Here is a 25808-nt window from a genome sequence, read left to right as displayed (position 1 = left end):
AATGCGTTCACAGCAGCAGCCTCTCCCCTAGACTTTCCCATGAGACCAAAGCACCAATCTTATCGTGCTGAGGAAAAAAGCTGTGTTCACCATTCTCATTCTGGTGAATACGTTGTCTGCTTTTACCCTCTCTTTTTATTTTATCTTTTTGGATAACTCTGATTATGAACCCACACCATGGTCTAATGAATGCCTCTGCAAAGGTATTTTCAGGTTTCCCGACATTCATCCCTTAGTGCTTTTTGGCAGTGACACTCAGCTCTCTCAGTTTAGCTTTCCTGTTGGGCAAGGAAAACAAATATTCTGAGTGTAGCTCCTGGGCTATAAGTTCTCTCTAGAACACCCCGCCATGTATTTAATCAACTTTATATATTTGTAGGCTCATGTTTTATGTCATTTCATCTTCCAGAAGATTTTGACTCAAAATTGATAACAGTGATAATAGCTCTGCTTTGTATTACATGTAGAGTATAAAAACATGAAAGCTACTCATAGTTATTCAAAAATAATTTTCTAAAAGTATATAATGTTATTCACTACAGGTTCAGGGAATTTTATGATAATATAGAGAATGTTCAAGATTTAGGAGTGTAGGTTATAACAGCACTTTAATTTAAACATTAAACTTTATGTTGACACTTAAAAGATTTATTTGAATTTACAAAGCATAGTGGGGAAAATAGATGTTTCATTTGGAGAGCAAAAGACCTGGGAATACTCTTGAGCTGTAAAGTTACATATGGAATTCAAAGACTGAAGGAAGATCGATGTGTTTGTGGTATAGTGTGCGATGGGAAGAGTGATGAGAAAACAAGCAGAGGAAGCAGGTGAAGGTTTTTTTTGCCAGGTATCAGAGGATATCTCAGTGATGAGAATGATCCGAACTTTTTGTAGGGAAGATGATGAGTTTGTGGGGGATTAGTCAGGTGGGATAATAATCAGTGTTGTATATGATAACAAGTGTAAGTATTCGATTCAAATAAATTTACTTTATTAAACTCTACATTTTAGCATCATTTAATATTTGTTTTAATTGAAAACTTTGTGTTTGTTTGAAGTAGTTCTTAGAAGTGATGCATTTACAGTATTTAATAGGCATATTTTGGAAATTACGCTTTTATGAAAGTCAATTTTAGAAATTGTGATCTATTGGCAATTGGAGGATACTTTTAAAAGTTGAATGCTCTTTTCCTCTTTATTTCCCAACTGTAGTAAGTTATTTGCCTTTTATTACCACTAACATTTATTAACATAATACCTGTCAAATGTTGAAGGACTAACTCACAAAGGGCCTGTATTTGGACATAGGGCATTTATAGAGGTAAATAAGGATAAGTGAGATTATAAGAGTGTGGCTGTATTCCATTAAGACTGGTTTCCTTCTGTTGACAAAAACTCAATTAACAATCAAAAAGAAAAAAGTTAACTTTATTCAATTAAACAGGTTTATAACCCGGGAGACAGAGTCTCAGAATGTCTGAGATCTGTTCGGCCTGTTAGAAGTTGAAGGCACAACGATATACATTTATGAGACAAAGGATCATACAACAAAATGACATGCTGACATTTTACACAAAGTTCATAGGCCAAGTAAGCATGTACAAAGCAGTCAGTGAGTCACCATAACCCCCAATAGAGTTGGGAAACAATGCTAATCTTTTAAGAAGTTACATTGCTAGCATCAGAAGAAAGGGGAAAAAAATTTATCTTTGCAGTCAAGAAAGCATTCCCATCTTTGAGGAAGACTAGTTAGTGTGTAATGCAGAAGCACACTGCACATTAAGGAGGTAGAGAGGCCAAAGCAGAAAATTTTATGTTTAAATTTTCTTGTCCTGCCTTGAAATATAAATTTCATTGCATCACTCATAAGATGAGGGATAGACACCAGGAGTATGCACACGGGGAGAAAAGGCTATGTGAGGACAGAGCAAGAAGTTGGCTACCCAAAAGCCAAAACAGAGGCCTCAGGAAAAACTATATCTTTTGACACCTTCCTGTTAGACTTTCAGCATCCAGAACTGCAAGAAAATTAATTTCTGTTCTTTAAGCCACCAAGTCTATACTCTTACTAAACCAGTTTCATTTGCCCGATGCACAGCAAGCCAAACGCTGAGACGCTGAGGTTTGCAGTGGAGAAACTGTTTATTCATAAGGCAGCCAAGCGAGCAGAAGCAAAGACAAATCTCAGATTCACCTCTCCAAAGGGGAGAGGCTAGGAATGTTTATGGGATAAAGCTGGGTGGGGGGTGGGGGTGGGGGGGTGGGAATTGAAGATAAGAAAAGGTGATTGTTGTTCTGCACAGGTAAAAGTAAGCTACAGATTTTTTCATGAGACACCTGTTCAGAAAACGGCAGTGTTAGCATGTTCTGAGGGTGGGCTGTTGGCCCTCTGACATCAAAAGGTCACTGAGCTGACATTTGCACATGCCCAGATGGAGGGTCAGTGGTCTTAACCAGTTTTAACCAGCTCGAGCTCAAACTGGACACAGCTGATTCCCAATTTCCTAAAACACAACTTGGGCAAAGATCTTATTGTTTAGGCTATTTGCCGCTTGGGAGTACCCGCAAGTTTTTGTAAAAGTAAAGTGAGTTTGATCGGTGAAGGCAGGTTACAGTTTATAACTTATGACTACCCAAGGTTTCAATAGTATTAAAATGTTATGGCAGCCCTAGCAGACAAACACAATTCTCATTTAATGTTTTCTCATCATCAAATAAATGAGCTCAACACCCAAGGAATATAGTTAGGCCTACAACACCACTTCTGCTGTCACAGTAAAGTCTGCCATCAGACAACTGAAGGAATTGAAGGACCATAGAAGCACCACCATTTGAAACCTTGCTAGCCTTTAATAAATGGGTTGATTTGTGTAACAAAAACAAAAACAAACAAACAAAAATATATATATATATAGAGAGAGGATTACACAATTGTAACAATTCTAAAAAGACCACAAAATAAAAATTAGCTTTTATACAATTTAGGGCGTTTAGTTTGGCAGTTCCTATTTTTCTTCCACTTTTGATGATCCTGTTCATTTTTGCTTCTACTCCTCAAAATGACTGATAACATAGGCAGGGGAACCGTTTTCTGGGGGAACCAGAGGCAGAGCTCCTGCTTGTCCATCCGCTTCAGGGCAGCCTAACATCGCACTACTTGCTTTTCTGTCATGGACCTCAATGGACTCTTTTTTCTTCTTCCTGACCAAACAAACTGAAACTTAAAAAACTGAGTAACACTTCAGACCACATGCATTTGAAGAGCAATAAACAATGTTTCTAGCTATGTGTGGATTCATTTTATGTACGAATGACCGGAATGATATGGCCATTTAGATGAGTAGATTTGCGAGCATCGCAAATAATAGTTTTATCCTCTAGGAGCTGCCTGGGCTTAATGGAGTCTGAAATAATGTCTCTTCGCGGCCTTTAACAACGACCAAAGCCCCTCCCTCCTTTGAGGTAGGAACACCACCAGCAGCATTCCTCAAGGGGCTGCAAATCCAATGCTCCTGTTGAACATTATGAACTAGATTCGCTGCGGCCTCTGGAGCGCTGGGAACTACATTACCCTGAAGGCACGGGCCGAGAGGCAGCAACGGCCAATCAGGATGAGGGGTTCCCGCGCGTGCGCGTCTGGGCGGGACTTCCGGCGACCCCGTTGTGGCGGTCATTTATGCTCCCCTCCGGTTTGTTCGCGCTCCGGAGCGTTGTGTCAGGATCGAAGTGACTGGACCGAGAAGATCCGAGAGGAGGGCCTGTCCCCGCAACACAGAGGCAGGTCTGAGGCTAGGCGACGCCGCCCGGGGTATCGCGCGCCAAGCCCGGGAGAGTGACCGCCGTGCCCGCGTCTCGCCTCATCTCCCGCAGCTCCCGGGCCCGCTCCGTCCACCGAGTCCGATGGCGACGGCGGCGCTGAGGGACCCGCCTGAGGTAAACGCTCGTCCTCCGGCCCCTCACCGCCCACAAGGCACCAGACACTGTAGCCCCGAGTGCGGGGCGCCTGCTTACGTGCCCGCAGCCCAGGCCGCGTTGTCCAGGACGGTGAGGTGGCCGTGGGCGGCGCGTGGGCGAGGGTGACAGGCGAAGGAACCGACAGGTGCAAAGGCTTGGAGGTCGGACTGAGCCAGGAGGATTCGGGAAACCTGGGGTGCATCTTATGACTGCAGTAAAGAGAGTGTGAGGTGGAATCACGCCTGGACCGGCAGAGAGAGAGGTTGTTGCTTTATTCTGAGGGACCTGCGAGCCACGGAGGGCTGTGAACGGACGAAGAGCAGTGTATTTGAGGGCTTTAAAAGTTTTCAAAAAGCTGCTCAGAGAACGAACGGATAGGATTGGAATGGGGGTGACAAAGAGAGGCACAGGGAATTGAGTCCTCGTCCAATGTCACAGGATCTGATGAGAGACAGCAGAGGTTAGTCAGTCAGCCTGAGGTCACTAGGTTCCAGGGTACAAGGGAGTCCTGCACACATGGAGCCCAGCCATGGTTGCCTTCCTTTTTCGCCCAGGTTCTGAAGGTTGAAGAGGCACTTATGGAACCTATGTAAGGCAGGAGAGGGTGTCCCAGTCCCTCATTGGTTCTGGGTGGCTAATACTGAAACAGATCAGAAGCAAGGCAGGCAGGGCTTTCCCTGGCTATGGGCTCCCTCAGAGAACTGGGATTGTACCAGATCATGTTTGATTTTGTTAAGCACTCTGTGAATGCCATGTTCCAAGTACCTGGGTGAGTCCAGAGAGGTGCCTGTGATGTGGGGCAGGGAGGTGGTAGAGCTGTGGGAGTGCAACTGTGAGGTCTGAAGATGTGAAAGAGGTTTGGTCAACTGAATGACGTGCACATCAAGGGGAAGTGTGAGCTGAGGGCCCACAGGACCTGGTGTTGGGGATTAAGGGTAAAGATGAGCCCATGTTTTGCTGTGTCTTGGAGGCACAATGTGGGAGACCTCAGGGGAATTACTTCGGGGGAGGGATGGGGCCCTGTAGGCCAGGCCCAGAGTTTAGATGGCGTTTATCCCCCCAGCCACCGCCTTTTGTGGCTGAGGGCTGAACACAGTGAGGAGAGATCAGGCATCATTGGCACGAGGCCTGACGTGGGGAGCTCTGATGGAGGATGACCATGGAATACATGTGTGAGGAGATGAATTGTGGGTCCTCAGAGAGAGAATGTTTATGTTTCATCTATCTCATTCATGACAGGTTGGTGTGACCTTTGAGGACATTGCCCTGTACTTCTCCTGGGAGGAATGGAAGCTCCTTGATGAGGCTCAGAGACACCTGTACCATGATGTGATGCTGGAGAACTTTGCACTTATATCTTCACTGGGTAAGAGACTGACCCTCCCCAGTGACCTGGGCTAGGCTCTGTATCCTGCCTAACCCTCTTTTCTCCAAGGTGTGCTCTGTCCTTCTCACATATGGACCTTGGGCACTGCTTGTTTCCCCAGCTTTCTGGGTAGTTGCTGTGATAGGTAGGGCTGGGTTGTTTGCACTGCCCCCTTCTCTCCCCGTAGCCCCAATACAGTCTGTACTCAATGCTCGTAGGGGTGGATTTGAGGTCAGCATTCTTGCAGTGAGGCTTATGGATTGCATCTTACTTGCCCTTTCCCTGGTCAGGTGGTGAGTCCAGGTCCATGGTACTTCTGTGTCCCAGGTTTTGTTCCTTCTTATTATCTGACATTTCCTTCTGCCTCCATATGCCAGGAATTGAAGGTATTGTCATGACCATTACTTACCTGGACCATGGGCTGTTTTCTAAGGCTGTCCTTAATGGTTCTACTTGTGGTGTTTAGATCTCTTTTCTTTTCTCCAGCTTATTGAGGTATAATTGACAAATAATACTGTATGTATTTAAAGTGTACAGGGAGTTCCCTGGTGGTCTAGTGGTTAGGATTCAGCACTTCCACTGCCATGGCCCGGGTTCAATCCATGGTCAGAAAACTGAGATCCCACAAGCCACGCAGTGTGGCCAAAAAATGAAAAAAAAATTAAAAAGTACAAGGAAGTGTACAATGTCATGATTTTATATACACACATACAGTATGAAATGATTACTACAGTCAAGTTGATTAACACATCCATTACCTCACATAATTGTATTTACATTTTTCGTGTGTGTGAAAACACTTAAGATCTACTCTGTTAGCCCATTTGAAGTATACAATACAGCATTATTAAGTATAGGCTTCATGCTGTATTAGTTCTTCAGAGCTTATTCATCTTATAAAACTGACCAACATCTTCCCATTTCCTCTAGACCTGAGCACCCTGTCTACTCTTTGTTTCTATGGGTTCAACTGTTTTTTATCCCACGATTCCATATATAAGGGATTGCATACAGTATTTATCTTTCTTTGGCTTATTTCACTTTGCATTATGCCCTCCAGGTTCATCATTGTTGTCACAAATGCATGAGTTCCTTTTTTAATGGCTGAATAATACTCCATTGCATATAAATACCAGACTTTATTAATCCATTCATTCGTAGACAGATACAGGCATATTGCAGGTTAGGTTCCAGACCACCGCAATAAGGTGAGTAACACAATAAAGCAAGTCACCAAAAGTTTTGTTTTCCAGTGCCTATAAATGTTATGTTTACACTGTATAGTAGCCAGTAAGTGTGAAATAGCATTATGTCTTAAAAAGCAACATATATAGCTTAGTTAAAAAATACTTTATTGCTAAAAAAATTTTAATCATCATCTGAGTTGTATCTTTTTGCTGCTGGAGCAATTTATTTAAAAAAAATTTTTTAATAAATAAATTTATTTATTTATGGCTGCGTTGGGTCTTCGTTGCTGTGCGCAGGCTTTCTCTAGTTACAGCGAGTGTGGCTACTCTTCATTGTGGTACAGGGGCTTCTCATTGCAGTGGCTTCTTTTGTTGTGGAGCACAGGCTCTAGGTGCATGGGCTTCAGTAGTTGTGGCGCGCAAGGTCTAGAGTGCTGGCTCAGTAGTTGTGGCACAAGGGCTTAGTTGCTCCGCGGCACGTGGGATCTTCCCGGACCAGAGCCTGAACCCATGTCCCCTGCTTTCACAGGTGGATTCTATTTTTTGTTTGTTTGTTAATTTTATTTATTTATTTTGGGCTGCGTTGAGTCTTCATTGCTGCACGTGAGCTTTCTCTTGTTGCAGCAAGTGGGGGCTACTCTTTCATTGCAGTGCACAGGCTTCTGTTTGGGGTGGCTTCTCTTGTTGTGGAAAACGGGCTCTAAGCACACGGGCTTCAGTAGTTGTGACATGCAGGCTTAGTAGCTGTGGCTCGCTGGCTCTAGCGCGCAGGCTCAGTAGTTGTGGCGCACGGGCTTAGTTGCTCCGTACCATATGGGATCTTCCCAGACCAGGGCTCGAACCCGTGTCCCCTGCATTGGCAGGAAGAGTCTTAACCACTGCATCACCAGGGAGGCCCGGCAGGTGGATTCTTAACCAACTGTGCCACCAGGGAAGTCCCTTGCCTTAATTTTGACTGATCAAGGTGCTGACTGATCAGGTTGATGAAGGTTTTGGTGGCTTTGGCAATTTCTTCAAATAAGACAAGAATGATGTTTGCCACATCAATGGACTCTTCCTTTCAGGAATGATTTCTCTGTAGCACGTGATGCTGTTTGATAGCATTTAACACACAGTAGAACTTCTTTCAAAATTGTAGTCAATCTTCTCAAACCCTACTGCTGCTTTATGAACTAAGTTTATGTAATATTCTAAAGCCTTTGTCATCATTTCAACAATCTGCACAGCATCTTCACCAGGAGTACATTCCATCTCAAGAAACCATTTTCTTTTCTCATCCATAAGAAACAACTCCTCATCTGTTAAAGTTTTCTCTTGAGATTGCAGCAATTCAGTCATCTTCCAGCTGCACTTCTAATTCTAGTTCTCTTGGTTTTTCCATTACATCTGCAGTTACTTCCTCCACTGAAATCCTGAACCCCTCAAAGTCATCTAGAGAGTTGGAATCAGCTTTTTCCCAACTCCTGTTAATGTTGATAGTTTTACCTCTTCCCATGATTCATAAATGTTCTTAATGGCATCTAGAATAGTGAGTCCTTTCCAAAAGGTTTTCAATTTACTTTGCCCTGATCCATCAGAGGATTGCTATCCATGGCAGCTATAGCCTTATGAAATGTATTTCTTAAGACTTGACAGTGTAAACTACTTGATCCATGGGCTACAGAATAGATGTTGTAGTAGTAGGCATGAAAAGAACATTAATCTTGTACATCTCCACCAGAGCTCTTGGCTGACCAGCTGCATTGTCAGTGAGTAGTAATATTTTGAGAACATTTTTTTTTCAGAGCAGTAGGTCTCGACAGTAGTCTTAAAATATTCAGTAAATCATGTTATAAGGAGACATGCTGTCATCCAGGCTTTGTTGTTCCATTTATAGAATATATGCAGAGTAGATTTAGCAGAATTGTTAAGGGCCTAAGATTTTCAGAATGATAAATGAGCACTGGCTTCAACTTTCAGTCACCAGCTGCATTACCCTTAACAAGAGAGTCAGCCTGTCCTTTGAAGCTTTGAAGCCAGGCATTGACTTCTCCTCTCTAACTGTGAAAGTCCTAGATGCCATCTTCTTCCAACATAAGACTGTTTCATCTACATTAAAAATGTGTTGTTTAGTGTAGCCATGTCCATTAATTATCTTAACTAGATCATGTGGATAACTTTGGTACAGCTTCTACATCAGCACTTGCTGCTTCACTGTGTACTTTTTTTTTTCACCTTGTACTTTTATGTTATCGAGACAGCTTCTTTCCTTAAATCTCATGAACCCACCTATGCTAGCTTCATACTTTTTTTCCCCCAGCTTCTCACCTCTCTCAGCCATCACAGAATTGGAGAGAGTTGGGGCCTGACTCTGGATCAGGCTTTGGCTTAAGGTAATGGCTTAAATGTTGTGGCTGGCTTGATCTTGGATACAGATCACTAAAATTTTCTCCATATCAGCAATAAGACTATTTTGCTTTCTTATTATTTTTGTGTTCACTAGAGTAGCACTTTTAATTTACTTGAAGAACTTTTCCTTTGCATTTATTGATACAACTTGGTTAATACTGTTTGGTCCAAGGACCTGGCTTTCAGCCTCTCTTGGCTTTTAACTTGCCTTCCTCACTAACCTTTTCATTTCTAGCTTTTGATTTAAAGTGAAAGACATGTGATCCTTCCTTTTACTTGAGCTCTTAGAGGCCATTGTAGGGTTATTAATTCGCCTAATTTCAGTATTGTTGCAACTCAAGAAATATGGAGGCGTGAGGAGAGGGAGAGAGACAGATTTGTCAGTCCGTAGAGCAGGCAGAACACATACAGTGTTTATCGATTAAGTCTGCTGTCTTATAGGTCCAGTTTGTGGCACCCCAAAACAAAGATCACTGATCACAGATCACCATAACAAGTATAACAATAATGAGAAAGTTGGAAATATCACAAAAATTACCAAAACGTGACTCACAGACACAACGTGAGCAAATGCTGTTAGAAAAATGGCGCCAGTAGACTTGCTTGACACAGGGTTACTGCATACCTTCAATTTGTAAGAAAATGAGTTATCTGTGAAGCACAGTAAAACAAGGTATGCCTGTACTTAGGTTGTTTTTATACCTGGGCTATTGTGGATCATGCTGCAGTGAACATGGGGGTGCAAACACCTGTTTGAGATACAGATTTTATTTCCTCTGAAAATAGACACAGAATTGGGATTATTGGACCATGCAGAGTTCTATTTTTTTTTTTTTTTTTTTTTTTTTTTTTTGCGGTACACGGGCCTCTCACTGCTGTGGCCTCTCTTGTTGTGGAGCACAGGCTCCCGACGCGCAGGCTCAGTGGCCATAGATCACGGGCCCAGCCGCCCCGCGGCATGTGGGATCTTCCCAGACCAGGGCACGAACCCGTGTCCCCTGCATCGGCAGGCGGACTCTCAACCACTGCGCCACCAGGGAAGCCCCAGAGTTCTATTTTTAATTTTTAGGAAATTCCATACAGTTTTCCCTAATGGCTGTACCGATTTACATTCCTACCAACAATGTAGAAGGTTTTCCTTTTCTTCACATCCTCACGAACATGTATCTCTTGTCTTTTTGATAGTAGTGTTCCAGACAGGTGTGAGGTATCTCATTGTGGTTTGGATTTGCATTTCCCTGATGTTAGTGATTTTGAGCACCTTTTCACATACCTGTTGATCATTTGTATGTTTTGGATAAATATCTGTTCAGGTCCTTTTGCCCATTTTTAATTGGATTCTTTAGTTTTTTATTGTTGAATTGTATGAGTTCTGATATTTTCTGGATATTAACCCCTTATCAGATAAATCCTTTGCAAGTATTTTCTCCTTTTCCTTAGGTTGTGTTTTCATTTTGTTTCCCTTGCTATAAAGAAGCTTTTCCATTTGATATAGTCCCACTTGTTTATTTTTGCTTTCATTGCTTGTGCTATGGGTGTTATCTAAAAAAAATCGTTGCCAACACCAATGTCAAGGAGCTTTTTCTCTGTATTTTCTTCTAAAAGTTTTACAATTTCAGGGTTTATGTTTCAAAATTTTAATCCGATTCAAGTTAATTTTTGTGAGTGGTGTGAGATAAGGCTCTAGTTTCATTTTTTTTGCTTGTGGATAACCAGTGTTTCCATCACAATTTTTGGAAGAAGCTGTCCTTTCTCCATTGTGTGTTCTTGTGCCTATCAAAGATCAGTTGACCACATATGCGTGAGTTTATTTCTGGGCTCTGTATTCTGTTCAGTTGATCTATGTGTCTATTTTTATGCCAGTACCATAATGTATTAATTACCATAGAATTGTAATAGTTTGAAATCAGAAAGTGTGGTGCCTCTAGATTTGTCCTTTTTCAAGATTGTTTTGGCTATTTGGAATTTTTCATGGTTCCATACAAATTTTAGAATTGTTTATTCTATTTCTGTGGAAAATGTCATTGGAATTTTGATATGGATTGTTTTCAATCTGTAAATTGCTCTTTGTAAAATTAACAATATTAATTTTTCCAATCCAGGAATACTGGATATCTTTCCATTTGTTTATGTCTTCTTTAGTTTCTTCCATCGTTGTCTTATGATTTTCAGAATGTAAATCTTTCATCCCCTAGATTAAATTTGTTCCTGAGTATCTTATTCTTTTGATGCTATTTAAAATAAGATTGCTTTCTTAATTTTCTATTCAGACAGTTTGTAATTAGTGTATATAAATGCAACTGAAATTTGTATATTGGTTCTTTTTATCCTGAAACTTTACTGAATTCATTTGTTAGGGTGGAATTTTGGGAGTTTCTACATATAAGAGTGCGTTACCTGCAAACAAACACTTTTCCTTCTTCCAGTCCAATTTGACTGCCTTTTCTTTCTTTTTCTTCTCTACTTATTCTGGGTAGGGCTTCCTGTACTATGTTGAATAAAAACGGATAGGGTAGGCATCCTTGTCTTGTTCCTGATGTTAGAGGAAAACCTTTTAGCTTTTGAATGTTCGATATGATGTTAGGTATGGGCTTGTCAGACATGTTGAAGTACATTCCTTCTATACCTAGCTTTTTTTTTAAAAAAACAATTAATTTGGCTGTGTCTGGTGTTAGTTGTGGTGTGCAGGATCTTTTAGTTGTGTACAGGCTTCTCTCTAGTTGTGGTGTGCGGGCTCAGTAGCTGTGACCTACAGGCCCTCTAGTTAGAGCGCATGGGCTCACTGGTTGCAGCGCACAGGCTCTGTAGTTATGGCATGTGGGCTCCAGAGCACGTGGGCTCAGTAGTTGTGGTGCATGGGCTGAGTCATTGCAGTGCATGGGCTGAGTAGTTGCAGTGCATGGGCTTAGTTCCCCAACCCAGGACTGAACTCGTGTCTCCTGCGTTTGAAGATGGATTCTTAACCACTGGACTACGAGGGAAGTCCCCCTTCTATACCTAACTTGTTGAGAGTTTTTATCATGAATGGATATTGATTTTCAAAATGGTTTTTCAGCATCTATTCATATGATTATGATTTTTATCCTTCGTTCTGATAATGTGGTGTATCACATTTATTGATTTGCACATGATTTTGAACCATCTTTGCACCCCAAGGATAAATGCTACTTGATTGTGATGTATGATCCTGTAAATGTGCTGTTGGATTTGGTTTGCAAGTATTTGGTTGAGGATTTTTGCATCTCTATTCATCAGGGATTTTTTTTTTTTTTTACTTATTTTATTTATTTATTTTTGGCTTTGTTGGATCTTAGTTGCTGTGTGTGGGCTTTCTCTAGTTGTGGCGAGTGGGGGCTCCTCTTTGTTGTGGTGCACGTGCTTCTCATTGTGGTGGCTTCCCTTGTTGCAGAGCACGGGCTCTAGGCATGCAGGCCTCAGTAGTTACAGCACACGTGTTCAGTAGTTGTGGCTCGCAGGCTCTAGAGCACATGGGCTTAGTTGCTCCGCAGCCTGTAGGATCTACCTGGACCAGGGCTCGAACCTGTGTCCTGTGCATTGGCAGGCGGATTCTTAATCACTGTGCCACCAGGGACACCCTCATCAGGGATATTGACCTGTAATTTTCTTCTGTTGTATTCTTCTTAAATGGCTTTGATATCAGAGTAATGCTGGTCTCATAAAATGAACTTGGAAGTGTTCCTGCTTCAATTTTTTGGAAGACTTTGAGAAGGATTGATATTAATGTTTTAAATATTTAGTAGATGGCTTTCCTGATGGCACGGTGGTTGAGAGTCCGCCTGCTGATGCAGAGGATGCGGGTTCGTGCCCTGGTCCGGGAGGATCACACTGCCATTGAGCAGCTGGGCCCATGAGCCATGGCTGCTGAGCCTGCACGTCCGGAGCCTGTGCTCCACAATGGGAGAGGCCACAACAGTGAGAGGCCCTCATACCGCAAAACATAAATAAATAAATAAATAAATAAATAAATATTTAGTAGAATTCCCAGTGATTTTGCCTAGTCCTGGGCTTTTCTTTGTTGGGAGATTTTTTTTATTAGTGATTCAATCTGCTTACCAGTTATAGGTTAATTCATATTTCCTATTTTTTCATGATTTTATTTTGGTAGGTTTTATGTTTATAGGAGTTTTATTCATTTCTTCTGAGTTATCCAATTTGTTGGCAAATAATTGTTCATTCTAGTTTCTTCTGATTGATTGTATTCCTGCAGTATCAGTTGTTATGTCTCCTCTTTCATTTCTGATTTTGAGTCGTCTCTCTTTTTTTCATAATCTAGCTAAAGGCTTGTCGATTTATCTTTTCAAAAAAACCAACTGTTGAGATTTCCCTGGTGATCAGTGGTTAGGACTCTGCACTTCCACTGTAGGGGGTCCAGGTTCAATGCCTGGTCAGGGAACTAAGATCCCAAAAGCCATACAGAGTGGCCAAAAAACAAAGTAAAAAGTTTTTTTAAAAAAATTTAAAAACCTCTTACTTTTATTGGTGTTTTCTGTCATTTTTCTAGTCTCTATTTCATTTATTTCTGCTCTGATCTTTATTATTTGTTTTATTTCTGCTAACTTTAACCTTAGTCTGTTCTTTTTCTCATACCTTGAGATATAGAGTTAGATTGTTTATTAGAGATCATTCTTTTTTCTTAATGTAGTCATTTATTGCTATAAACTATCCTCTTACAATTGCTTTTACTGCAGCCCATAAGTTTTCGTGTGTTATGTTTCCATTTACATTTGTTTGAATATGTTTTTTTTAATCATTTCTTGTTTAACCCATAGGTCATTCAGGAGTGTGTCATTTAAATTCTACGTATTTGTGAATTTCCCAGCTTTCCTCCTGTTAATGATTTCTAGTTTTGTACCATTGTGGTTGGAAAAGATATTTAATATGTTTTCCATCTTTTTAAATTTGTTAATACTTGTTTTGTGACCTAACATGTGATCTATCCTAGAGAGTGTTCTCTGTGTACTTAAGAACGGGCTTCCCTGGTGGCGCAGTGGTTGAGAGTCCGCCTGCCGATGCAGGGGACACAGGTTCGTGCCCCGGTCTGGGAAGATCCCACATGCCGCGGAGCGGCTGGGCCCGTGAGCCATGGCCACTGAGCCTGCGCGTCCGGAGCCTGTGCTCAGCAACGGGATAGGCCACAACAGTGAGAGGCCCGCATACCGCAAAAAAAAAAAAAAAGAAGAAGAAGAATGTGTATTCTGCTATAGTTGGATGGCATCTTTTGTACATGACTGTCAGGTCCCTTTGATCTTAGGTGCAGTTCAAGACCAACGTTTTCTTATTCAGAGTGGGGCATTGAACCCCTAATATTACTTCACTGCTGTCTTTTTCTGCCTTCAGATTTGTTTGTATTTGCTTAATATATTCGGGTGTTCCAATATTGGATGCAAATATACTTGTAATTGTTATATCCTCTTGATGAATTGACTGCTTTATCATATAATGACCTCCTTTGTCTATTTACTTAAAGTCTGTCTTTTCTGACATAGTATAATTTCCCCTATTCTTTTTTTGTTTCATTTGCACGTTTGTGGTTCAGTTGCCCCTTCCAATAAAGTGAATGTGTACCTCATCGGTGTTTCTTTGCATTCAGGTGTCTGGAGTGGAGAAGAGAATGTTGAGGCATCCTTTGAACAGAATGTTTCTGTGGTAATGTCACAGGTCAGGACTTCCAAGGAACCTTCATCTTCCCAGAAGACTCACCCCTGTGAGATGTGTGGTCCAGTCTTGAGAGACATTTTCCATTTGACTGAGCAGCAGGGAACACAACACAGCCAGAAACTGTTCAAGTATAGGGCATGTGCAAAAGGATTTTATTTCAGTGCAGACACTCAGCAGCACCAGGAGCAACACATGCAAGAAAAACCGTTCATAATCGGTGTGGACAGGGCCTCATTTGTGAAGAGCAGCAATTTCCATGTGTCAGGGGAGGCTTTTACCTGCAAGAAAGTTGCAGAGGACTTCCTAGCCACCTCAGGACATCTGAATCAACAGGCCATTCACACTGGGGAAAAGCCAAACACAGTCACCCACTGCATGGAAACTTTACAAAGCAGAAAAAGTCATTGCACCAGGGGAGAATGCAAGAAAGCCTTCAGCCCCAAGCACACACTTGTTCAGGCCCAGAGTGTCTACACTGAAAGACAGTGTTTTATGTGCAGTGAATGTGGGAAAACATTCAAGTATAAATCCTCATTTGTTGTGCACCAGAGAATTCACACTGGTGACAGGCTTTATGACTGTGGCGACTGTGGAAAATCTTTTAGGGGAAGCTCAGCCCTCATTCAACATCGAAGAATTCATACTGGGGCAAGGCAGTACAAGTGCAGCAAATGTGGGAAATCCTTTAGCCAAGAATTTGTCTTCATTTATCCTCAGAGGAGTCACACTGGAGAAGATTGCCACATTTGCCATCAGTGTGCACAATCTTTTAGCCATAGCTCCATCTTTTTTCAACAACAGACAGTTCACACTGGAGAAATGAGTTATGAGTGCACTGAATGTAGGAAGCCCTTTAGACGAAAATCTGACCTCATTGAACACTGGAGGGTTCACACAGGAGAAAGGCCTTATGAGTGCAGTGAATGTGGGAAATCCTTTACTTCTAGCTCCGCCCTTCGTTATCATCAGAGAGTTCACACTGGAGAAAAGCCTTATAAATGTGGGGAATGTGGGAAGTCTTTTACCTCTAGCTCTGGCCTACGTTATCATCAGAGAATTCACACAGGAGAAAGGCCATATGAGTGTACTGATTGTGGAAAGTCTTTTACCCAAATAAATCACCTCATTATACACCGAAGAGTTCACACAGGAGAAAGGCCTTATGAGTGTAGTGAATGTGGGAAATCCTTTAGCCACAAATCTTACCTGTCTCAACACCAGAGAGTTCACACTGGAGAAAGACCTTATGAATGTAGTGAATGTGGGAAATCTTTTACCTCTGGTTCTGCCCTCTGTTATCATCAGAGAGTTCACACAGGAGAAAAACCTTATGAGTGCAGTGAATGTGGGAAATCCTTTACCAATGGACCGATACTCATTCGACACCGTAGAGTTCACACAGGAGAAAGGCCTTATGAGTGCAGTGAATGTGGGAAATCCTTTACCCAAAGAAATCATCTCAACATACACCAGAGAGTTCACACAGGAGAAAGACCTTATGAGTGCATTGAATGTGGGAAATCTTTTACCTCTGGTTCTGCCCTGCGTTATCATCAGAAAATTCACATTGGAGAAAGGCCTTATGAGTGCAGTGAATGTGAGAAATCTTTTACCTCTAGCTCTGCCCTCCGTTGTCATCAGAGAGTTCACACAGGAGAAAGGCCTTTTGACTGCAGTGAATGTGGTAAATCTTTTAGGGACAGTTCCCAATTGAATCAACACCAGAGAGTTCACACTGGAGAAAAGCCTTATGAATGTAGTGATTGTGGGAGATCCTTTAGCCAGAATTCATACCTCTCTAAACACCGGAGAGTTCACACTGGAGAAAGGCCTTATGAGTGCAGTGAATGTGAGAAATCTTTTACATCTGTCTCTGCCCTTGGTTATCATCAGAGAGTTCACACTGGAGAAAGGCCTTATAAGTGCAGTGACTGTGGGAAATCTTTTACCAATAGCTCAATACTGATTCGCCATCGGAGAGTTCACACAGGAGAAAGGCCTCATGCATGTAGTGACTGTGGAAAGTCCTTTACCCAAAGAATTCACCTCATAATTCACCGGAGAGTTCACACAGGAGAAAGGCCTTATGAGTGCAGTGAATGTGGGAAATCTTTTACCTCTCGTTCCACCCTTCATTATCATCAGAGAGTTCACACAGGAGAAAAGCCTTATGACTGCAGCGAATGTGGGAAGTCTTTTAGCCGAAAATCTAACCTCTCTCAGCACCAGCGAGTTCACACTGGAGAAAGGCCTTAAATGTGTAAGAAATGTACAATTTCCTTGTTCAGTGTAGTGACATTGGATGAAACTGAGGCACTAGTTGTCCCATGCATCCAAACATCAGGAGTAGAGAGATTCCTCATAATTTTCAGTTTTGTGGGAAGCATGTGTGACTGTGTTACACTCTCTAACCTACCCAGGACTCTTGATAGATTTATGTCACTGCCACTTTCTGTAGCCAGATCCATTTCACCTCTATAAGCTGGCATGTCCCCACAGTGTGCATCAGTCACTACTGCAGTGTGCTCAGGGAAGCCAACTCTGTTCTCTCATTTCTGGGAGGAAATTAGGAATAACCTGAACCTTTAGGATTCCCTTTCTGACCAGCTTGGGCATGGGCCTGACCTACTATTGGCCCAGAGAACATCATATGAGTTCATCTGGCAGCTTCCAGAGAAGGATTACCATTTTCAGGGACATGTTGGTCTCAAGATACTTGTGATGAAGTTTCATACCTTCTGAGTCACCAGCTAAAGAACTGCCAGCCATTGCTTTCAGATCTGCCAGAACATTGCCAGAACAGTAACAAAGACCTTACTGTTTTAAGTCCTCTTTAATCTTGGATATTCTATTTACCAAATAGGGTAGGTTATAAACAGATTTGGGCATGAAGGGGCGAGCAACTTTTATGGGGGTATCAAATTTCTGTGCCTCAGAGGAGACATTACAAAGGCAGAAATTAACTTACTAGTTTTTGTCAAATTTGCATTTCTGCCCGTGGCCTCCTAGGAAAGACTGCAGGACTTTCTTGTCTTCATTTGAGGCCTGGATGCTATGAGTTTTAGGAGACTCAGAGGGCACCCTGAGGAGGGGTCCGGTGTGAAAACCTCAACTGCTTCTGGGAGCAGCATGAATTTTTTCCCTTGTTCACAGGGCATGTCAGCAATGCTGAGGGAACTCTCTTCCCCAGGTCTTACAAAGAGCCAGGCAGATTTTAAAAAAAAAAAGAGAGAAAAGGAGAATCTGTAGTCCACAGATGTGTCTCTTGTGACCCAGGCCGCATTCCTGTTGACTCTGGTGGAAAGTCATTGCTCACTCTATTTGCTGTCTTTGAGGTAAGACTGACCGCCAGAGGGCATGCCAAAGTGGAATGAATGTAGGATTGCCAAACCTATTTTCCCAAAACAGTTGGACATAGTTTTTTTTTTTTTTTTTTTTTATCTTGAAGCATTTCAAAAGCTATTTGTTATCAGATAGCTCTGACATATGTATGGAACTGAAACCATCATTGTAGTCATGGTAATGACTGTATGTGTTACTGTATATTTATCTCATGACCTTTTATAATCTCTCTCTTCTTGCCCCTCACACCCCTTCAAGTAACCATTGATTTACTTTCCTTTATAATATGTAACTTTCCACTTTCTAGAATTCATGTGATGGGAATCAAAGTATTTACTCTTTTTCCTGCTTTTATTTATGTTGCATAAATACTTGGAGAGTCATCAATGATATATAAGCAGCTCATTTTTTTTTTCTAAGAAACATTCTTATATTGGAATATACCACTATTTATCCATTCACTTGCTTATGGACATTTGGGGTTTTTCTAATTTTTGACTATTGGAAAAAAAAGCTGGTACAAACATTTGTGTATAAGTTTTTATGTGGATGTATGTTTATCTTCAGTAACTCAGAGTGCAAAGTTTGAGTCATAGGGTAGGTGAATGCTTAACTTAAACAGACTAGCAAATTGTGATCTGAACTAATTATACCTTTTTCTTTTCTTCTTTTTTTTTCTGACCATGCTGCACAGCTTGCGGGATCTTAGTTTCCCAACCAGGCCTCATCAGTGAAAGTGCAGAGTCCTAACTACTGGACTGCCAGGGAATTCCCATTGTTTTCATTCTTACCAGCAGTGTATGAGAGCTCCATTTCTTCCACATCCTGGTGAATATTTCATTTGTTCATTCTTTTTTTTTTTTTTTAACAAAAGTTGTCACTTTATTATATTGTACATATATTTCTTTCTACATAAATGGGATAAAAGATAACATTCCAGAATATTAGTGTTTTTATTGGGAATGTGTATTTCTTTTTTTTTATTATTTGTATTTTTTTATAGCCAATCATTCTTAATTTTAACCCTTTTTGTAAGTTTGTCCAGCTATCTAACTGTTGTTTTATTTGCATTTCCCTAAAGATTCATGATGAGAATTTCTTCAGATGCATATTTGCTACCTCTGTATCTTTAGTGAAATGTTCATATCTTCTGCCTATTCTGTGAATTTTGGCTATTTTCTTCCTTTCACAAAAGAACAGTGAAACAGCCAAGTTGTATTGGAATTTCACTCATTTTATGACTTTTTAATTTATGGAATAATTGTTTTTAATACTGGAATAATATGTTCTAATTTTTTCAATTTTTTATGCTATGTGCAATGTAATGGAAACATATACCATATACTTTTAATTTTAATCTGTGTTAATAATGTACTCTCCATCACTTTCTAAAGTTCAGACATTTAATAATACCACAAACCCTTGCTTAGTTGTGTTCGCCCCTTTGCCTGGTCTATCATCATGGGAGTTGGTGGGTTGGAGCGGAACTCTTGGTGAGGGAGATGAGATGGCATCAGGATGAACAGGGTGTTTTTTGAGTCCCAAAGCCTAGCAGGACTGGAAATAAGGCAGTAATCAGACTCCTCAAGCCCTGGGTCAGGCAGCCTGGGTTTGAATCCTGATCCCAAAATATTGTGACTCACAGGCAAATGACCAACCACTCTGGGCCTCAGTTTCCCCCTTTGTAAAACAGGTATAAGTTGTGGCTCTACCAGTGAGCTGTGGGAGGTGAAGAGCTGAAACGTGGCTATACCCGCAACCTCATTGGACCTAGGCAGCACTAGCCTCTGCCTTCCGTGACATTCCCTGGCCAGGCACCCCTCATTTTCCCCAAAGTCCCTGGGTACATTTGGGAAAGAAATGGGGCTTCTCAGAAGCCACTGACCCACCCACCCCACTCACCCACAAGGAGGCAGAGGCTGTACTGACTTCTCAGTGTGGTTTCCCCACCTGGGAATCTCTGGACAACTTGCTAGAGCTCCCTGAGCCTCAGTTTGCTGACTGACATGGAGGTGATGAGGCGCTTACCTTGGTTCCTGTGAGGATTAATAAAAGTAACAAAATACTGAGTACCTAACAGTGCCAGGATTCCAGGGTTTCTTTATGAACATATTCTCTTTAATTCTCACAACCCAAGATAGTGGGAACTATTATTGTACTGCTGGGGAAATCCAGGGTCAGAATGATGTTGTGGGTTCCCCAAGGTCACACAATGGACAAGTGTCTGGTTCAAGATGCTGGATTCATACCCCTAAGTCTAGCTCCAGGGCTGGGGATGTTTAATCCCTTTACCTCAGCACGTGAAGCACTCATCCCTGGGCAGGCACGCACAGAGTTCCAAGGAGTCTCAGCTGCTGTTACCTTTGTTGGAATTATCAACATGACCATTTCCCCACTTACCTCCTGCCCTCACAGTTCTCACAGGAATGCCCTTGTCTGTCATTACTAGTAGCTTCCCCAATGGGAGGTTTTTCTCTCAACTGTAATTGCATTATGTCCAAAGGCCGCACCTTCCTCTCCTTTGAGCACAGCACAGAGCTTAACCCTCAAGAATCAGTGATTCAGGGCTGGGTCTCTCCACCTTCATCAGCGACTTGAGTGACAGCCTCTGATGCCATCTAACATCCCAATATGAGGTTTGACTTTTTCAGTTATTTGTAACCTTCATCCTGGAGGACTAGAGACAGCCCAGCCCAGAGGACCTGGTTCCAGGAGGTGATAATGGAGACCTATGTGCTCCTGGTCTCACTGGGTAACAGCTCACCTCTGCTCCATTCATGGACCTGCTGCCTGTTTGGTTCTGTCCCCTCTGTCCAGGACTGGCTGGTTGAGAAGACCACTGGCACGCACTGTCCTTCTTCCCTGCACTCCTCACCATGTTCTGGACCGACATCCTCTATTCTAACCTTTCTGTCTGCACCAAGGGTCTTTTGGTAAAAAACACAAGTCCTCACCTGAGTGCCCATCACACTCTAACCACATCTGAGGTCCCCACTCCAGATTACACAGAAGGGGAACTGACTAGCTTAGCCTGGTTGGGTCATGTGTCCCCTCGGTCCAGTTAGCAAGGTCATGGGTGATAGGCTGCTTCAGAGAAGAGGGTGAGTCAGGCAGTACTTCTTGAGAATCATTTAGCATCAGTTCATCCAGGGTATCCTCTTAAACCATACAATCCCAGTTAAAACAGGCTCCTGGTGACTTCCCTTGTGGTCCAGTAGTTGAGACTAAACACTTCCAATGAACGGGGTACTGGTTCGATCCCTGGTCGGCGAAGTAAGATCCCACATGCTGCGCAGCACGGCCAAAACAAAAAAAGGTGGGGGTAACTCCTGAATGCTACACCATTGTCCCTTGTTTCTTAAGGCCTAGACCATGCTCCTGTGCTGCTTCAGGAGATGATTTTAGAGGGTGCACAGATCTGACATAAAGTGGAATGCTTGGACACCCTGAGAAAGCAATTCTTTTCCCCTGCTCTTTCCCTTGCTGCTGTCAGGAGAAAGTCTTCTTGGTATAGTGCTAGATCTCTATTGCCCACTGTTACTAATATCCCCCTCCCCATTTTTTGTGCCCGAACAGGGACATGAAACTAATATCCCTTTTTAATGGAGGGGGCACCCATGAGCATACCTCATGGGGTCCCTGGGACTTCAGAGCATTATTTTGATTTCATTGTATTTTCATGGTAAACTTCCACTTGTCCCAAGTCAAACTGGTTTTCCCAATTAGCAGAGAGATACAAATATTCTTTTTAAAATGCAATCTATATAAGAAAAATAAAATATAGGTCATTTAAAAGAGAATTGTAACACTGGCCACAGCCAAGTTCCTGTAAACACAGACCAGGTGTCAGGTTTGTTGCAGGCACTGTTCAGACTCCATTCCTCGAATTCCAACATCCTGTTCTCAGCAAAGTAAGGAAAATACAGCCACTGAGTGAGTCCCTCAGAAACCTCAAGTTATTCAATGTAGAAGATGTGCCTTCTTTATGAGGTGCCAACCTGTGCTTTCTTTGCTGCTAAAAGTCCTTTTTGTGACCACGCTGCATGGCATGCAAGATCTTAGTTCCCAGACCAGACAAGGGATCGAACCCCTGCCCCCTGCAGTGGAAGCACAGAGGCCTAACCACTGGATTGCTAGGGAATTCCCTAAAAGTCCTTTTTAAAAATGAAATGTAAGTGAGTGTAGACCAAATCACCATGTAGATTTCCTGATTTTTAAAAAAATTTTACCCGTCCATGAAATATCAAAATCTGGGAATGACCAAGTCATCCCCTCACACAGATATCCCTTTCTCAAGGATTAAATACTCCAGATCACCTCCCCCTCACATGGCTACCTTCTCCAAGAATGCTGGCCCTACACAGGGCTGTGCACTGTTTCCTCCTCAGTGTAGCACTCAGGAGGCCGAGTCCTGGAGCCATAGCTCCTGGTGAGAATCCCAACTCTGCTTCTCACAGGCTGTATGGCCCCAGGCAAGTTTCTGAACCTCTCCCTGGCTTAGAGTCCTTGACAGAATGGGGTAATATGGTATTTATGTCACAGTACTATTGTTTGTCTAAATGGGTTCATGTATGAAAACTGACCAGTCTGTTACTTCCTGACTGTGCAGGTCTGAGGTATGATCTCTGTTGCCATCACTGCTCCTGTTGATACCACCATCATCATCATCATTATCCTCATTATCAACATGCCTGAACTTGGCACCTTCTAGAGCAGTGTTGTGAAGCGTTGTAGTTCAATAGTACAGATGCCAGAGACAGCCAACCTGGGTCCCCAACTGGATCAGCTGAATATCAGTTACATGCCATTCACCTGTCTCAATTCACTTGTTATTGATAGTTGAGTTGTTTCCAGCTTGGGGATGTTAAAGATAAAGCTGCTGCAGACATTTATAGCTAGTCTTCATGTGGAAATGTGTTTCATTTATTTTGAACTAAGATTTGTGAGTATAATTCCTGAGTCAGATGGTAGGTGAATTTTTTGTTGTTAAGAAACTGACAAAATTTCAGTTTCATTGACCTTTTCAATTTTTTTTAGTCTCTATTTCTGCCCTGATCTTTATTATTTCTTTCTTCTACTAAATTTGGGTTTTGTTTGTTCTTTTAATAGTTCCTTTAGGTGTAAGTTTAGGTTGTTTGAGATTTTTTTTGTTTTCCTGAGGTAGGCTTGTATCACTATAAACTTCCCACTTTGGACTGCTTTAGCTATATCCCATAGATTTTGGATTGTTTTGTTTTTGTTTTCATTTGCCTATAGATTTTTTTTTTTTTTTTTTGCCACACTGGGCAGCTTGAGGGATCTCAGTTTCCCGACAAGTGATTGAATCCAGGCCACAGCAGTGAAAGCCTGGAATCCTATCCACTAGGCCACTAGAGAACTCCTGATATTTTTTTTTTATTTCTTTGATTTCTTCAGTGATCCATTGGTTGTTAGCATATTATTTAGTCTCCATGTGTTTGTGTTTTTTGCAGTTTTTTTTTCTTTTTCTTGTAGTTGATTTCTAGTCTCATAGCATTGTGGTCAAAAAAGATACTTGACAAGTAGGAAAAGTTATGGTCAGAGAAGGTTCTTTGAAAAGAAAAATAAAATTGATAAATCTTTAGCCACACTCATCAAGGAAAAAAGAAGTCCAAAATCCATAAAATCAGAAATGAAGAAGAAGTTTCAACTGACACAACAGAAATACAAAGGATCATGAGATTAATATCAACAACTATATGCCAATAAAATGGACAACCTAGAAGAAATGGATTAATTCCTAGAATGTACACTCAAGACTGAACAAGGAAAAAATAGAAAATATGAATGGACCAATTAACCAGTAATGAAATTGAATCAGCAATTTTAAAAAACTACCAACAAACAGAAGTTCAGGACCAAATGGCTTCACAGGTGAATTCTACCAGAAGTTCAGAGAAGAGTTAACACCTATGCTTCTCAAACTATTCCCCAAAACTTACAGCAGGAACACTTTTGAACTCATTCTACAAGGCCAACCTCACTACAATACCAAAACAAGACAAAGATATCACAAAAAGAGAAAATTACAGGCCAATATCACTGATGAATATATATGCAAAAATCCTTAACAAAATATTAGCAAACCAAATCCAACAATACATTAAAAGGATCATACACCATGATCAAGTGGGATTTATTCCAGGGAAGAAAGGATGGTTGGATATCCACAAATCAATCAATGTGATATACCACATTAACACTTTGAAGAATAAAAATCATATGATCATCTCAATAGAATGCAGAAAAAGCTTTTGACAAAATTCAACACCCATTACGATAAAAACTCTCTAGAAAATGGGCATAGAGGGTACATACCTCAACATAATAAAGGTCATATAAGCCCACAACTGGTATCATACTCAACAGTGAAAAGCTGAAAGCATTTAATTGAAGACAAGGATGCCCACTCTTGCCACTTTTATTCAACATAGTTTTGGAAATCCTAGCCACAGCAATCAGAGAAGAAAAAGAAATAAAATGAAATTCCAAGGGATTTCAGAGCTTGGTGGCAGGAACTAGTGGTAGAGACCAACATATTTTTACTGTATTTTACAGTATATTAAAACACACCACCTCAGCCATAAAAAGGAATTAAATTGGGTCATTTTTGGAGACAAGGATGGACCTAGAGAGTGTCATACAGAGTGAAGTAAGTCAGAAAAGCAAATATCATATAATAACGTATATATGTGGAATCTAGAAAGATGGTATAGATTTTATTTGCAAAGCAGAAATAGAGACATAGACGTAGAGAACAAATGTATGGATACCAAGGGGAAAAGGGGTGGGGAGGGAGGAATTGGGAGACTGGGATTGACACATATACATTATTGTTACTATGTATAAAATAGACAACTGATGGGAACATACTGTATAGCACAGGAAACTCTACCTAATGCACTGTGGTAACCTAAATGGGAGGGACGTCCAAAAGGGAGGGGATATCTGTGTATGGATGAGTCATTTTGTTGTCAGTGGAGGCTAACACAACATTGTAAAGCATACTCCAATAAAAATTAAACAAAACAAAAACACACACATACCAGAAAATACCTCTAGCACCCTGGAACTGGCACAATGGTCATATGAGTGGTCTGGCACTCCAGGCAAACAACTACCCTTGGGAAAGTGTACTGGCTATTTCTTCTCCATGGAACATCTTTCTGATGTATCCTTGTCACTCTCTCCTCTCCATTAAATATTTGCTCGAATGTTATCTGCAGTATAAGAACATCTCTGACACCTCTATTTCCTACTGAAATCCTCAGACTCCACATGCCTGCATTCCTCATTGCTGCTCTTTTATATTTCCACACCACCTGTCACCTTATAATTACTATAATATAATTACTATAATTACTATAATATAGAATATTTTCTTTGTGATTTGGTATCTCTTTGTCATAATTACTATAATATAGAATTACTATACTTATAATTACTATAATATAGAATAATTACTATAATTAGTAATTACTATAATATAGATTACTATATTACTTATAATTATAATTACTATAATATAGAATATTTTCTTTGTGATTTATTGACTATTCCTTCAATAAAGAGTTGGATTGAAGGCTGCATGAGAACACATTTCTTTGGTTGCTGATGTATAACTCTTATCTAGGTGAGCCTCTGAGCCAGATGAGATGTTTAGTAAATGATTATTGATGGAATAAAACATGATGCCATAGCTTTCCTTCCATTCTTCTACCTCTTTCTGCTCTCACCTTACTATTTCTTTTTCTCAAGTTTGTTTTCCCAGGATTGTCATGAATGGAAAGGATTCACACTTTGTGGAAACAAGAATTTCATGGTAGCCAAGTCTCCAGCATAACCATGGACTCAACTTAATTCTCTCACATTTT

The 25808-nt window shown here is 41.2% G+C and overlaps 1 protein-coding gene across 6 annotated transcripts; it reads left to right on the top strand.

The window, feature by feature from the left end:
- Positions 1-3616: 3616 nt before the first annotated feature.
- Positions 3617-18745, top strand: LOC115848036 (zinc finger protein 256-like). Of its 6 annotated transcripts, XR_009560030.2 has the most exons (5): positions 3752-3933; positions 5194-5320; positions 14507-16834; positions 17765-17909; positions 18611-18745. XR_009560030.2 is itself a non-coding variant. In XM_060288900.2 (4 exons), the coding sequence occupies exons 1-3, from the start codon at positions 3901-3903 to the stop codon at positions 16828-16830; spliced, it is 2484 nt and encodes an 827-aa protein (XP_060144883.1). In that variant the 5' UTR covers positions 3752-3900; the 3' UTR covers positions 16831-16834; positions 18611-18736. The 6 variants fall into 6 exon arrangements, 2 of the variants coding, with proteins under 2 accessions (XP_060144883.1, XP_030704176.1); XR_009560028.2 differs by having other exon boundaries at positions 3617-3933; positions 14507-17909; XR_009560029.2 differs by lacking the exon at positions 17765-17909 and having other exon boundaries at positions 14507-17438; positions 18611-18736.
- The last annotated feature ends 7063 nt before the right edge of the window (positions 18746-25808 follow it).

This window comes from Globicephala melas, chromosome 19 (assembly GCF_963455315.2).
Source record: "Globicephala melas chromosome 19, mGloMel1.2, whole genome shotgun sequence".
In the NCBI taxonomy this organism is placed as follows: domain Eukaryota; kingdom Metazoa; phylum Chordata; class Mammalia; order Artiodactyla; family Delphinidae; genus Globicephala; species Globicephala melas.
Note: the sequence above shows the minus strand (reverse complement) of the source record. Positions and strands in the feature narration are given on the sequence as shown.

What these genes read in the sequence shown, in the direction of transcription:
- LOC115848036 (XM_060288900.2), top strand. Translation starts at nt 3,901, where the DNA reads ATGGCGACGGCGGCGCTGAGGGACCCGCCTGAG. An exon ending in CGCTGAGGGACCCGCCTGAG is followed by an intron (nt 3,934 to 5,193) that starts GTAAACGCTCGT and finishes CATTCATGACAG; the next exon opens with GTTGGTGTGACCTTTGAGGA. An exon ending in TGCACTTATATCTTCACTGG is followed by an intron (nt 5,321 to 14,506) that starts GTAAGAGACTGA and finishes CTTTGCATTCAG; the next exon opens with GTGTCTGGAGTGGAGAAGAG.